At 28.6% G+C, this 17200-nt stretch overlaps 1 protein-coding gene across 6 annotated transcripts in view; it reads right to left on the bottom strand.

The window, feature by feature from the left end:
• Positions 1-321: 321 nt before the first annotated feature.
• The window catches only part of LOC142322433 (uncharacterized), an 88628-nt gene continuing 71749 nt past the window's right edge, over positions 322-17200 (bottom strand). For all 6 annotated transcript variants that reach the window (XM_075361520.1, XM_075361524.1, XM_075361519.1 and 3 more), the window contains 3 exons: positions 16018-16155; positions 3650-3851; positions 322-460 (listed from right to left, as the gene is read on the bottom strand). In XM_075361520.1, the coding sequence (XP_075217635.1) occupies positions 3696-3851; positions 16018-16155 (294 nt within the window). In that variant the 3' untranslated portion in view covers positions 322-460; positions 3650-3695. The remainder of the gene's footprint in view (positions 461-3649; positions 3852-16017; positions 16156-17200) is intronic.

Below are 17200 nucleotides of genomic sequence, written 5' to 3'. Positions count from 1 at the left end.
CAAATAACATTACTTGACATAAAATACAAAACATTAAAAAAAAATTGCATAATTAAAACAGAAGTATTAATAGTATTTATAAATTAAAGATAATAATTATTAGGTACAGTATAAAATAATGGCCAATCATAAATAAATTCAAAAAAGGTAGACCGAACAAACAATTGTACCAGTGTAAAGTAAATAGAAAATGAGCTCATTGTAAAAAAAATAGGAAAACTTAATGTTATTATAATAATTATTTTATCTCCTCTTAGCAGGTAGTGTTGCTTGAGTATGATGCATGCAGCCTTCTACGTTTTCTGGCCAATCACAGACATTTTCAGAGTGAACAAAAGATTTTATGGGAATAGCGTATGATGTTTTCTTTCACCTTCACACATATAGTACAAAGTGCAATCTGCTTTATCTCGGTGGTATGATATTTAATCGTCTTCCTCTTCACATGACACTGCATTTCCTGTGGAAAAAATATATTCATTATACTCTTAGTTTTCCGAACAAAAATATTCAAATTTTTAGAGATTTTGCTGGTTTTGCAGCTTAAAAAAGGAAATTATATCATATTTTTCCTGGTGTACACTATCTTTTCCATTATTTTTTATGATTATGATGCACATACAGCAACAACTGAGATAAAGATAACACCTGTCAGACTAACATTCTCTGATAATAATGATGTTCACTATACACAATGAACAGTGAACAGAGTCCCCACAGTGAACAGAGTGAAAATGTAATTTGTAGTACTGAACATCACCAGTATTTTTTTTAAACAAATGCAAAAGTATATTCATTTAAGTGAAGAAGGCACAGGAAAATCTCTAATAAGCCCATCGTGAAATACTAGGTATTTTTGAGTACGGCTATGTCATTTTGCGAGTGACTTGTGACACACATTAAGTTGCCTATTACAATAACAATACTCACACGTAAATTACATAGTTACTACTGGATCATAAAATATGCTTTTGGATTTAGCAGAAATATAATTATTTTATCTAAACGTTTTTTAAAAATTAAACTACAGTCCAACTCTTGAAAAGTAATAACAAAAATGATTTTTCAATTACGAAAAACCTATAAAATTGCACATGTAAACTAAATTTTATGCCCGATTACTATAGTAATTACATTGCTTTCAACATAAGAATTCTGCAACTCCTGGGTGATCTCAAACATTTCTGAAAATAAAATGATGTTAAGTAAGGATCACCTACTATGTTAACTGTTCTTAACACTGATAAAGCCACTGAAAACTATTAATCATCAAAGTTAAATTACAAGGTTATGTGCCTTTATGATAGACATTTGAAAGACAGAAATGAAACTACTCTGGTTTTGATGTGGTTGTTCCTGAGCGTGTAATTCTATTCTCATAGTATCCAGTAGATACTGACCGCATCAGTTGACAATACTTAAAAAATATATAAAAAATAAAATAGTTTTCAGTAATTAAAAGTAAATAAGCAAACCGCAGTTTTAGATCTACCTGTAGGAAAACATTTGAAGAATATTTAAAAAGTTACAGGATTAAAAGAACATTTCAAACAATAGATTAAACTCATTTTTCGTATACAATACCAGGCTTCCATGGATCCAAAAAATTTTGATTGTTGAAAAAAAACAAAAAAAAATTTATACAAATAGATATTATTGTAAATTGTAGTTACGTACCAAATATTATAGTGTATCAATCACGATTGATAGGCTTTTTTATATTTATAAGTTTCATATCTAAATTCTAATGCTAGTTTCTAATTTAATTTTTTAGGTCCTGTTATTCAGTGTTTCATGATGCACTACATATTTGTCAGGATATAACTCAACTGATCTGAAATTTTCTTTCTCTGTAAGTAAATAAATGAAGAGAAAGAAGCAGGCTGGTAGACAATATAATAATATTTGCTAAACAACTATAGAACAGGGAATAGAAACGTTGAAGGAAATTGATATACTTTGATAGGTTTGTGAACTGCATTGCTCCATCCATCTCTCAGCAATTATCTAAAAGGTATGTGGCCCCCTTGTGTGGCCTTGTAGTATTTGTTTACGAAGGTGTTGACAGGTCTTGAAAATTTCAATAATCGGTTTGGAAGGATGAATATTTTTGTGTTTTATATAGGTACGTAGAATGCAGTCATGAGCAGAATGTCTGTCATGTTATTTAGGTATGTCTACATTTGGGAGATTTATAGAGAAGATTGTGTTGCATCCAGTTACTTTTAAGATAATATCTACAATTGTAATTAAAAGAAACAAGTAAATAACCACACTTAAATACAATTCGTGTCTGAGTGTGGCTCAAAGAACTGTAATTCATTACTGCTAGTAAAGAATATAAAAAGCTAATATAGAAAGTAATTTTTATCTTAAATTTCAAATTTATTGTACCTTTTTATCACAAATAATAGAAAATTCACTTTCATTTGTTTTAAATAAATACTGATAAAGCTCTACAGCATTTTTATAGATTTCTCAAGTTTATACATTTTGTTGATGTCAATAATAAAAATAATAATTAAAAATCTCTTTTGATTAATGATAATTTGTGTTTAATAATTTTAATTATTATTTAATTATAATTTTATTTTTTTAAACTAATTGAATTATCTTTTGAACGATATATTTATTGTTCTTAACACAAAATTAAAACAATAATAGATAATTTAAAAAAGTATAACAAAAGAACTGAAAATTATATATTTGGTTGAGCAACATTCTAGTAAGTAAAATTCAGTAAAATAATAATCAGGAAAAAATGAAAGTATAGAGAAGATGAGACTTATAGTGGTGAAAGAAGTTATAATGAAATAAGGAAAGATGTAAGGAACAAGAAAAATATTCAGTAAATAAAATAATACAAATTTACAGAAATGGAAGAACCGTACAAATTTATGGCACATCATTTTGATGAATTTGATATTTTATTTTGTTTACTTTTTTGTATGTAAAGTCTTAAAATATCCATCTTATCATAAATCTCAAATACAATTTACTTAAAAATTACATTACGTTAGGGCACAATTACAATTAGGCACTTACATCGGTTCAATTTCAGTCGGACAATTCCTGAGAAAGTTCTGTATTCTTTATCCTTATGAAAAAAGTAAAAAAAACAGTAACATGTAGGGGGTTCAAATCCATTAAAAGTTATACTTTTAGCTAGCTACTTGAATCTGAGGTAGTAGCATCGCAAATCAATTAATATCAGGAATATTATCTATTCACTCAAGTAAAGGATTACCACCACTTAACCCTCCATTGGGGGATCTGGGTGAATGGTGTATAGTGCAGTCAGATAATTCCACAGGGCATACAATTTTAGGAATGGATGACTGTTTTGCTTAATAAAGAAAGGTTAAATTTGTTTTCAGGTAGCTGTTTAATACGTAAAGAATAGAGATATGGATATGATATGATAAAAAAAAAGTAAAGGTTATTTGGATACTCAAAATTCACAAAAAAATCTATCAAATAATATTTCTATTCTACTCCACAGTTAAACTAATTTTAAAACTACAGCTTGGAACAATAAGATAATTCTTACATTAAGTAAGTAAATTAAACTAGCAAATTAAAAATTGGTTATCGTTATACAGAATGTATACAGTATAATTTATTATTTTATTTTTGGTAAAGAACTTACAATCTTTAGTTGTATAACCAACACCACCAACAGGATTAGAAGTTTCCTAAGGACCATCATATTTTACTGTGTAACCATCTAATTCTTGTCCCATTGCATTCATTAATGGGAATTTTCCTGTTCCACAAGACCCTCTGAAGTCTTCCGTAACTACAGACCAAACCATGATACCTCCAAATCCTTCTTCTTTTAACCAAGCCATCTACAAATGAAAAAATTAAATATAATTAGTAATAGTTATTTATATCTTAAAAAAAAGCATCTTGTAAAAATCTGTAGTTCTTTTTGATGTTTACTGCAGCAGTAAACAGCTTAATCACTTTACATATTGGCTGCCAACTCTGTAGGATTTATGAAGCCTCCTGTGTGTTCTTAAATTCTGAGTCTGTTGCATATGGAGTTTCACTATTGTTTAAAACTCTCCTCCATTCAATCGTCATCCGTTTAGCACGTTTATTTTATTTTAAATACACACAATATGAAATTTACTTCATTATCTAAAGCTGGATTAAGAGATTTTTATTTTTGTAATATAGTAATTTGTTCAGTTTGGATTTTTGAGATAACTCAGCCGATAAATTTTTTCTTTCATTTAACTATTTTTAGTGTAAGGTGATACACAATAGGCATAGATTTACAAATAACTTATATAGACCACTGCTATTGAAAAAAATAAAATAAAATGTGCTTTATTGACAAGGCAAAAGTAAGTTACTTTACTTATTTACTTACTTAGTAAGTAAGTAAGTTACTTGACTTAGTTATTTACTTCACAGAAAATAATAATAATAATAAAAATTGAATAATTCATTCAATGGAATAAATGATAGATTTGCATAAAATTCATGTAATAATTTATTTAAATTAATGGAATTTACAACTACATAAATTCAGATGTTTGGCTACCTTTGTTATATCCATTGAATTGCAGACCATGATTACTAATTTGCAGTATCATTATAACAACATTTATATTACACAAGTAAATGCAATTTTACGCATCATGCCTGATAAAGGCATTTGAGGTTCTTTATAGATTGTTGGTATATGTCTTTGTTATGCTATTATGAATCTTGAAGTACAAAACTCTCAGTTTCCATTTTCTGAGCAAAAATTCTTTATTTAACAACAAACTTGTTCATTAATATTTTATTAATATTTTGCTACTTGCAAAAATAAAAACTATACAATATTTGAATCTTTGAGGACGAGTCTACAGTCACAAATTAAGCTTTTTATATAGAAAAATTATTATTAAAATATATTTAATCCACTGGCAAAGAGTTAAAAAAATAATTGAAGAATGAAAATATATATAAATATAAAATATTGCAATATGAGATATTAATAAAAATCATTCGAGAAAAACTATTATTCCATTTAATGTTAAGTTATTTTATTTTAAGATGAAGAAAATTAAGGTTCTTTATTTTTTTTTTTATTATAATTCAATTAGATTTTAACAGTTGCTGTTTGTACAACAGCAATATTTGTGGATAAAAAACGTTTAATTTTATTCATATAAATTTATATGAAGATCTTTCAAATAATTCAGTAATTTGTTAAAGACTAGTCGGAACCTGGACCCCCAAGGCCAAGGTAAAACTTCCACCCAAGTCAGGGTCTCCCAGGGCCGCAGCGCTCGCCATTCCTGTGTTACAGAGGGACGGCGCCTTGAACACCCAAAGAGTTAAATTCGGTCGCCATTCCCGTCTACCTAGAAGGCTACGCTCCCCTGGACATGCGCACTGTTCATTATCCTCATTAGTGTGAGAATAATACTGATAAATAACAAATATTCAGACCTATATACTGATAAATAACAAAAAAATATAGAAACCTGAAAAAGAAACTAGAAAAAGACAGAATAACAGTAGCTTTTAACCTTGCTTTTTCTGTTTAGCTTTGGAACCATAACACTTCACAGGATGATGGGTTTGAAGTGTAGTCTTGTACAGTCTCAGGTCGACCATTCCTGAGAATTGTGGTTAATTGAAACACAAGAACACCGGTATACACGGTCTAGTATTCAAATCCGTATAACAGTAACTGCCTTTACTAGAATTTGAACGTTAGAAAGATCGACTTCCAAATCAGCTGAAGAGTTAACCACTTGACCGACCCCCGGTGGGTTAGAATAACAATAGCTAAAGTAACTAAAGTACACACACTTTTGACAGAAAAATTCATAACTTATTTCTTTGCCATAATAATGAAGTAAAAGAATTAATCTTTTTTTTTCCGTAAAGAATATCTTTAATTTACAACTTCACGCTCCTTGGGGGTGAAAAAATAATACAATTATTAATGTTCAAGGGAGCAAGAGCCTCGGTCTGTGGCTTAAAACCTTCCCTGGTGTAATACGAATGTATCCTGAAAATGTGAAAGCAATCGATCAGTTGGTTCTTCAGAGATTTTTTTAAATGAAATACATCAAAAAACCTTCTCAGTTATGCCCAAGAAACATGGGTAAAAATCTGGTTGCGTTTGATCAAGTGGTTTTTTGTTTATCCCGAACAAACAAAACCCCTTTTCATCTTTATGTAATAGATATACGAGATCTAAAATAACGAGACAATTTTTTTTGACAACCACTTTAAAGTTACTAGTAAACATATGGTTATTATATGACCAGCTGATTTATATTGGGTATGATACTGCTCTAGTATATTCATAACAATCTTGGTAAGTTGCAAACTGTAATGCAAGTGATCTGGATAATTTAGGCTTATGTCAGTAAATTAGTTCATAACGCTTTAAAATAAAATATCAAATTTTTAATTTTTCATCTAGTTTCGGCTTATTAGTTACATGAATACACCATAATGGTGACTGTGCTTATATAAATGCAACTGTTAAGTGAAATATCAGGTGAATTTTATTACATACTTGGGTTGATGGTTTATTAAATTTAAGGAAGTTTTTTCCACTCTATCTTCTAAACCAAATCTACTTTGTCCTAGTTAATTTGAAATTCAATTATAGATTGCATTGCCAACATAAGAAAATAATAGAGGTGTGAATTATGGCAGCTAAAAAACAATAAAAAATTAGGGAATTACCTACCGAAAGATAGTGGAGAACTATAAACCTAGGTAATACCTAGGTTCTATAACTGCCTGCTGGGTAGTGTAGGAAGTACCTGTAACTTTATTTTAAATTTAACTTAAGAGTGGATTTTCTATTTTGCATTTGATGAGATGGAAGCACTGTCTGGCATTGTGGCATTGACTTCTTACTAAACTGTATACTTATAATGTTGTCAATCTATAATATCTATAATGTTGTTATATAATCTATAATATAGTGTGGATGACAATTTTGTATATTGTATAATTTTTATACATATATATATATATATATATAGCCTAGGACACTCCCAGTAAAATAAGGAATCCAACTTAGTCATACTTCTAAATTGGTTCAACTGTTGTGCAGCTACATTGGAACAAACATACAAACACACATATATACATATATATATATATATATATATATATATATATATATATATATACACACATTCTAAATACATTACACTCGTTTTTGAGCAGTGTAAAAATTGAGATACACCAATGAACTGTTAAAACTTTGTTTTTCAAAAACTGTCTGCCTTAAAAAAATCCTATCCTTGAACCCACCTTCAATTTATAATTAGTACAAAGTAACTGTGTACCACCTTAAGGGAGGTACAAATAATGTTAATTTTTCCATTATGTTAATATAACAATATATATTCTATAACATTAGAAACAAACCTGCAAATCCACTTCTAATAACACTTTACTCGTACATCCTTCCAGCTTTCCTTTCTAATTACACGCTTCACTTAAGACCTGAAGAATACATGTGCTGTTGCTGCTTTTTGAGGTCACAAATCAAATTTTATGATCAAATAGTAAATGTAATCATAACAGCAAGTGTTTCCTTAAACCCAACTGATATAATATTGAATATTGGACTTAAATAAGAATTTGTGTGAAGATTACAGTAGGGATGATGTACAGCGTAATAGGCAGTATTATATTGGGTATCCAATTAACAGGATTTGTAATCGGTGATCAGTGACAGCTGATTGGCGATTATAATAATTATTATTTATTATGTTACAGTTACGTTAATGTGCTATAATGCGTTAACTAATACTATAATGCCAGATTAAAGTAATGGTTAAAACGTAGATAGACATTGGCAATATAAGTTGTAAAAATGTTTAACTTCTTAGTAAGCAGTATTATATTTTATTTGATAATGTAAATCTATTTCATGTGTTCTTGTTGCTTTTTACTACCCTGTCTAGCGCTGTAGCAGTAGAAGTTAAAGTATGGTAACCCATCAAAATAACCTTTTAAATAAAAACTACAATGAGACAAGAGGATGGTCTTACAATATTACTCGATTGTGCTCTGGAAAAATTAATTGCAGAATATAATAGGAAAATAAAAATACTTAATAAAAATGGGGGGGGGGGGGGTTTAACATCTTAATATTTAAATGTAAATGTTTTACCATTAGCTGATGATCTGATAACTTTGGTAAAAGACTTTAGATAGAGAAAATTAAAATCAAGAACTAGAAAAATGTGCAAACAAAATTAGGCTACAAATTTTATATTTTTTTTTTTTTTTTTTGTCTTCAGTCATTTGACTGGTTTGATGCAGCTCTCCAAGATTCCCTATCTAGTGCTAGTCGTTTCATTTCAGTATACCCTCTACATCCTACATCCCCAACAATTTGTTTTACATACTCCAAACGTGGCCTGCCTACACAATTTTTCCCTTCTACCTGTCCTTCCAATATTAAAGCGACTATTCCAGGATGCCTTAGTATGTGGCCTATAAGTCTGTCTCTTCTTTTAACTATATTCTTCCAAATGCTTCTTTCTTCATCTATTTGCCGCAATACCTCTTCATTTGTCACTTTATCCACCCATCTGATTTTTAACATTCTCCTATAGCACCACATTTCAAAAGCTTCTAATCTTTTCTTCTCAGATACTCCGATTGTCCAAGTTTCACTTCCATATAAAGCGACACTCCAAACATACACTTTCAAAAATCTTTTCCTGAGATTTAAATTAATTTTTGATGTAAACAAATTATATTTCTTACTGAAGGCTCGTTTAGCTTGTGCTATTCGGCATTTTATATCGCTCCTGCTTCGTCCATCTTTAGTAATTTTACTTCCCAAATAACAAAATTCTTCTACCTCCATAATCTTTTCTCCTCCTATTTTCACATTCAGTGGTCCATCTTTGTTATTTCTACTACATTTCATTACTTTTGTTTTGTTCTTGTTTATTTTCATGCGATAGTTCTTGCGTAGGACTTCATCTATGCCGTTCATTGTTTCTTCTAAATCCTTTTTACTCTCGGCTAGAATTACTATATCATCAGCAAATCGTAGCATCTTTATCTTTTCACCTTGTACTGTTACTCCGAATCTAAATTGTTCTTTAACATCATTAACTGCTAGTTCCATGTAAAGATTAAAAAGTAACGGAGATAGGGAACATCCTTGTCGGACTCCCTTTCTTATTAGGGCTTCTTTCTTATGTTCTTCAATTGTTATTGTTGCTGTTTGGTTCCTGTACATGTTAGCAATTGTTCTTCTATCTCTGTATTTGAACCCTAATTTTTTTAAAATGCTGAACATTTTATTCCAATCTACGTTATCGAAAGCCTTTTCTAGGTCTATAAACGCCAAGTATGTTGGTTTGTTTTTCTTTAATCTTCCTTCTACTATTAATCTGAGGCCTAAAATTGCTTCCCTTGTCCCTATACTTTTCCTGAAACCAAATTTTATATAATGGATTCCAATAATAAAAGTAGAATCCAAAAAGTGAAAATTTCAGAATAAGAATCAATCAAGAGTTAAAAATTTAAAGCAAAATAATTATGCTGAACATGTTTTAGAAAAAAATAAAAGCCAGAACACAAAAAATCAAAGTGGCTTTCATCTTACAAAATTTCTTAGGGAAATCTAATAATTGTAACTTTACGGCCAAAACTCAAAATAATACTGCTAAATTAAGCAAATCTGAAGAATTTTACCAAAATTTTGAAAAGTCATACAATTAGAAAAAGAACTAATTTTATGGTCACTTGACTGGAATGGATGAAAATAAATTAATGAAACAAATATTTAACTTTTTTTTAAAAAAGGAAAACCAAATAAGCTAGTTAAAAAAATGTAAAATCTCAAATTATTAAATATTTCCACAGAAGTAATTTCTGATGAAATCTTTCAGAAAACTAATCTTTCAAGAAAACTAGATAACAGCAATAAAGTAAGCAATGAATAGCAAGATAATAAAGCAAGCAGTAACGTAAGCAAGGTAATAGCAATAAAAGGACTAAAATAAAATAGCAATAAGATATGTTTCTAACTTTTGAAATGTACTCTAGCTTATCAGAAACAAAACTGAATCAATATGTAATGACACCCTTAGCTATTGAATCTGCACGTTTTTTTTTTTATTTATTAGTTCACATCTTATTTGCATTGACAATAGGATTCACACATTTATACACTGAACCACCCTAATTGAATGACTAATTACAAAATTTATCAGGAACATCAAAATAAAAGATTTTAAGACAGATTAGCTTTATAATTTCATCCAGATTAGGATGAAAATAACTTTATCAAAAATTCAACAATTTTCTCAAGAACTCTTATGACTTAAAATTATAACTACAGTGGCTTCTTCAAAACAAAAAATATAGTACATTCAGAGTTGTATCTTCCTGTGCAATATCTTATCTGTAAAAGCATCTTCAAGAAAAGAATTTCATTTAAAAACATTTCATTACAATGAATAAACATTGAAAAACATTTTTTTGAAATAATGATTGCCTTTACATAGTAATGTTTAATATAATTTAAAACATAATTTCAAAGACAATGTTAAACATTGCCAATATTAACATAACCATCTACTCACCATTTGTGTTCCGTAAAAAAGCAACTAACATTTAGTAGGTTTGAACCTGATCTCTCTAAGAGAGAGATAACCTCTCTCTCAGAGAGAGAGAGAGAGAGAGAGAGAGAGAGCGACACAAAAAAAAAATCAAAATCTGAAAGAGCTTAAAAAAGTTTTATAAAGATTTTTGGCCCTTCTATGATGATCTTCCATTCAGTTATGCAGTTATGTTCCTGGAAAACACTTCTCCAGATATTCGATCAGACGAGGAAGTCCAACTGCATGGCCACTTTCTTTCTTTTTCCTGTTTAGCCTCCGGTAACTACTGTTTAGATAATACTTCAGAGGTTGAATGAGGATGATATGTATGAGTGTAAATGAAATATAGTCTTGTACATTCTCAGTTCGACCATTCCTGAGATGTGTGGTTAATTGAAACCCAACCACCAAAGAACACCGGTATCCACGATCTAGTATTCAAATCCGTGTAAAAATAGCTGGCTTTACTAGGACTTGAACGCTGGAACTCTTGGCTTCCAAATCAGCTGATTTGGGAAGACGCGTTCACCACTAGACCAACCCGGTGGCTTAAGGTTAGGATGCACTAAATTTAGCTATCATTTTCATTGATTATTTACGAAAACCATTAATGATACCGTACGAAATATGTAATAATTAATTTTTTCCCTAATTATGTTATGTGCTTAAGGTATTGACCTATAAGCAAAATTTGTTTCAAGATTCTTTAGAAATAACTTTTAGTACTCTCATTAAAAATATGTTATGGTTACATTTTTCCTTATAACTTAAAGTATCTTAAAATAGAAAGATGTAGGTGGCCAAGCAGTTACCGCTTGGCCACCTACATCTCTCAGATATCACTTCTCTGGATGTTTTTGCTTGGGGTTTTATTATAAATTATACCAAAGAAAATATTGAGATTTTAATGATTTAACACAAAAAATTTAAATGTGTTTGGTCTAATAATGCCGCAGATGCTCCCAAACACCTAGCAAGAGTTAGATTATTGTCTAGGCATCTGACCAGCTAAAAAAAGTGCATACACTGAAGTTGACTAACCTACATTAGAACATGACGAGTTGCTAAGTTTAGTAAAAAAAAAAAAGAAGAAAGTTATTAACATGTACTTTTAGATACTTTTAGTCTGGACATCCTGTAGATTATGAAGTGTGTGTGTGTGTGTGTGTGTATATATATATATATATATATATATATATATATAAAAAACAAAGAAAATATTATTTATAATATATAATTATATATTAAAATTAATATAATATATAATTAATATAATATCTTATAAGATATAAATAATACAATGATAATAAATTTATAATAATTAAAATAAAAACACCTCATACTGCATGATATTTTTTTAATTCTTACAAATTAGCACTTCTGTGGTACACACCTTAGTTAAAAACCACACCATATGGCAGAGTATTTCTTCACTAAAAGAGGATGAATATATTCTGGGCCCATCAAAGAATTAATTCGGCAAATGGCCTCTTCAACACCACTGTCAGTTAAAATAACATTTGCTACATACACAGCAGATGTATATTCACATATTTCAGTCAACATCACGTCCAGTTAGTTAATTATATAATTTTCGTCATTAAACTGAATAATAATAAAAGTACTTAAATTAGTTTTTGTGGAATTTCATTATTTCAAACCAAAATGTGAACTAAAAAATAAATGGGTGAAATAACAAAAGTTTAGTGAAAAATAAAGGGCATAATAACATGGTTTTGCACTAAAATAAAGAACAAAAAGGGATTAAAAACCATAATTAAAAAAATAAAATCAAAGAATTAAGACAGAAATATGCCAGGAAATGAAAAATCTTGTTGAATATTTTTTTTATACCAATTTACTATCTATGGAATTTACAAAAACTATTACAAATATGAGTTTTAACTATTACAAATATGAGTTTTATTTTCTTAATGTGCGAGTTGTAATAAAATGAACAACAAAGTAACGTCACCATGGTCCAATTGGATCAGCATGATGCGTAAACAATGTGTAATTATGTACTCAGGCCTACCACTCCTGAGAAATAAGGTGCCACCAAAGCATATCAGTATGCATGGTTTAGTTTTTAAATCCGTATAAAAGCAACTAACGTTTAGTAGGTTTGAACCTGATCTCTCTAAGAGAGAGATAACCTCTCTGTCAGAGAGAGAGAGTGACACAAAAAAAAATCAAAATCTCCAGGAGCTTAAAGAAGTTAAGATAAAGATTTTTGGCCCTTCTATGATGGTCTTTCATTCAGTTATGCAGAAAAAGAGGAGCGCAATAGAACATGTTAAGGTAAAAAGAAATTTAAAAATAATTTAAAGACAGGTGTCAACAAATTAATATTTTTAATAAAATAATATTATACTGTACATTTATATAAAACTATAATGTATAGAACTGTTACTTTAAACTTTTAAGAGCGTTTTTATATTTTCACAATATACTAATGAAGCAACAGTTATTCATTAGTTTTATTTTTAGTTAGCAAACCTTATTATAATAATTCAATACAAAGTTTAATTTTTTGTTTATAAAAGTCTGATTAGTTATAATACAAGTCAGTAGGATAAGAAACTAATTAAATATCTCTTGTAATGTTACTATATTTTTTTGTCTTTAATTTTTAAGAATGTTTTTATATTTTCAGTGTACTAATGAAGCAATAGTTATTCATTAGTTTATTTTTAGTTTGTAAACCTAATGGTAATTAACCAATTAAATATCTCTTATAATGTATTTTTGTACTGTTATCTAAAAAAATGAAAGTGTTTTGTTGTAAGTAACGTCTTTACATTCTATATCTACAATTATTTTGTTTCCTAGTAATTTCAATAATTCAGAAAAACATTTTATAATATAAACCTAATAATATCATGAACACTTGTATTAGGTTTCAGTTCAAGAAAAGAGCAGGCAAAATTAAGTTTCTACGCAGACAGCTGTTTTTCAAAGCATATTTTTCAACTATAACTAAAACATCCAAGTTCAAAACGCCCTATGTAGCCGATCACCATTGTTTGACATAACCTACATGTTTTTTGAATTGTAAGAAATCTTCTAAGCAAGTAACAGATGAAAAAAAGAATTTATCTTAAATACAGGTAATTAGAAATCTTAGATTAAATTTATGATATAACTGTTATATTACATTCTGTTAATTCAATTTCAAAGGTTTTTCTGCTCTCCTGAAAAAATTAGAATGAATGACTATATAACTATTATATATATAGTTATATAACTATATATATATAGTTATATAACTATACAATTAAATATGCATTTTAATTGCTCTCATTTAAAGTGTAACATTCAACTAAGAAATAGGATATGCCACGTTTAAAAACAATTGCAGTTGCTGTTTTTAAGAGAACTGCAATTATTATTTTTAACAGATGGTAAGTTTTAAGCTAGAAACGTTTTGATTCTCAATGTGGGTGGTGGGTGAAAAAGTTTAACAATCAATTGTTTAAAAGAATATTACATAAAAAAAAAAACAAAAAACATGGTGAATATTTGGACTGTACAACTATGCTGGCCAGGAGTTTGACTGTGTGGTTTGTCAAGCTCTTCATCATTTGGCCATTAACATTTTACTTTACTTTATAATCTTCAATCTCAAACATAAACAATAAAACAATAAATCTCAAACATTTTTAAGTGATCATAAAAACACAAGTATAAAACATAATTATGTATAAAATATAATTCTCAAGACTTATCTCTTCTAATAGAAGAGATACAATAATATGAATAATATCTGTATGACTAATAATTAAAATATAATAAAGCAGATCTTTAAATAATTACAGTTACGGCATTTGTGATTTGTACATTTTGACAATCTTAAAATCTTACACAGTATACAGAAAGTAAGGCAAATCAGTAAGAATTTCAAATTAAAGTTTTATAAATTCTTAAATTAACAGTTTCACTCCAGTAGCAGTTATTTTAAATAAATAATATTTAGTTTATATTAATTTTAACAATAGTTTCATAAAATAAATCAACAGCACTTATGTATTGAATAACGCTAATGTACTGTCTTTTTCTAATTAGTCTTTGGAATGTAACGTATTACTTCAGAGGATTATATGTATGAACGTAAATGAAATTTAGTCATGTACAATCTCAGGTCAACCATTCCTAAGATGTCTGGTTATATTTGAAACTAAACCGCAAAAGGAAAACAGTTATTAATGACCTAGTATTCAAATCTGTTTAAAAAAAAGTTCTAAGGTTCAAATTCTAGTAAAGGGAGTACAGATATGTACTTTTATACAGATTTGAATTTTACTAGATTAAGGATATTGGTATTGGGTTACAATTAACTGCCTATCTCAGGAATGGTCAACCTGAGACTGTACAAGACTAAACTCCATTTATATTCATATATATCATCATCTGAAGAAATATCTTGCAGCGATTCCAGAACCTAATCAGAAAAAGAGAGAATGGTAACGTACTAATTAATTTTTCAAAGTAATGCTTCTAAATAATTAAATTTTTTATAATGATTTAATAAATGTAATCTGATATTTTCATTGGCTTTTAATTATTGCTACTTAAAAATTATACCAAGAACATTCTAGTATCGAGTTAAATTTTAAAAGTGTTTATTTGGTTATTTGAAATACCAAATGAAGTTTTTCATTTGCCCAAGTAATTTCCTTTTCAGATAATGTGTATCTATGTCCAGAAACAGTTTACGGATTAACTTCTGTTAGTATTTCCTGTCGAGGTAATATTAGAATATCACTGTGTGCTGGAAAAACATAAAAAGGAGATGGACCTTGAAAGTGAGGAAAACTTACTTCCGCTTCTTCTGTTGATTCTTTTCTAGATAATACACAAACTAACCACAAAGCACCATTATAATGCACAAGACAAAACCTTTTATATCATAAATTTGAGGAAAACCAACTTCTCTTTCGTGCAAATTTTTAAGTTGTTCATATTCTTCATTTCTGGAAATAATTTTTGTTTTAAAATATCCTTTCCTGACTGGTAAAAAAGCACGCAACTTCTGAGTACCTTAGATTGCCATCGTTTTGCTAAATACTTTTCATTTGAAACAAATATGAAATTCATATTTTTAATATTTGACCAAGCCTAATAATAAAGCTTAGTGACTGTTGTTACTTGATCTTGCTATGGGCGTTGTAAAGTTGCTTTTGATGTTAATCTTTTCTTTTAAGACTATCACCAAAACCAACAAATGCACTTTTTAATGTGATGTGGCAAACGAATGCCATTCTGCCCCTGGACCAAAGTCATCCTCATCATACATTAAATTCACAAAATTTTTACGATTTTTATATTGAGCTGCTGAGCCATCTGAGAAGTAAGTTTATTCACAATATTATACTATTCTTTTAAAAACTGAATTAGTTTTTACCTTTTTTAAGGTGACACTTTCATTTTCAACTTTAAAATTTTCTAATTTAACCAAGTTGGTCTCTTCAATTGCTAAAGGATCTTTTTCAATATCACCATTAATAACATCTAGCGGTTCCTCTTTCAGTTGTACTAAATCCTGTAATACAAAACAAAATATGAATGCTACAAATTAAATATGTTTATGATTATTTGTATAATTTATAAAATAAAAATAAATTGCAACTGTAAGTGACTTACAGCACACATTAACAGATCAGCGACTGTTATATTATTATTATTATTATTATTAGACGACTTTAATGTGCAAGGTTTTACATGAGAAAATCACAAAAACCTTTCTTTTGTTAAATATTAACATCCAAATTTAAATGTTAAAAATGCTAAAGACAGCAACAAAATTCTAGCAAGTACTTTGAAAAACTATTAAACAACGACGAACCTAAGGTAAGATTTCAATTCCAAAATTCAGCAATATGAACTGATAAATCAAAAACACATAAGGAAATAAAAATAGGCAAACTCATCAAGAAAATAAACAAGGTAACAGGTGATGGCTTGATTGCAGCAGAATTACAAAAGAATCATGCAAACAGCAAAGAAAAAACTTAAGAAAGAGATATGGAAAATTTAAAAAAATTCCATTAATACATCCACTACACAAATATGAAAATGATACAGAAGTAAATAACTACAAAAGGATTAACCTCTTACCTATGACATACAAAATCCTTTCAAAAGGACTTCAAATTAGAATCTAATTAATCGCAGACTATGGCTAAAAACATTTACCAAAAAGACAGAATTCATAATCATCCAAGATTCCCTAAAGTTGCAACATAAGCTCCAATGGTCTGTGAAAACAAAAAATATTATTTTAATTAAAATGATTTTTTTTAAATTTAAATCCATCTTGTAAACTACCCCCATTCCATTAAAAATGTAGAATTCTTAATTTTTTGATAGTATTAATTCTTTAGTATTTTTTGAAAAAAAAAAATAGCTAAATTTTTCACCCCCTTTCTAGAAAATTACAACTTTGTTTATTTAGAATAATGGCTGTATTATTGTACTTTTTAAACCACTTTTAAAGTTTCTTTTTTATATTTATCACCATTCAGAGAGGGACAATTTTATTAAAAATTAATTTTACCTGAAACCTTTCCCTTGAGTATGGGAGCCCC

This window comes from Lycorma delicatula, chromosome 3 (assembly GCF_047948215.1).
Source record: "Lycorma delicatula isolate Av1 chromosome 3, ASM4794821v1, whole genome shotgun sequence".
In the NCBI taxonomy this organism is placed as follows: Eukaryota; Metazoa; Arthropoda; class Insecta; order Hemiptera; family Fulgoridae; genus Lycorma; species Lycorma delicatula.
This window is presented reverse-complemented; position numbering and strand designations above follow the sequence as displayed.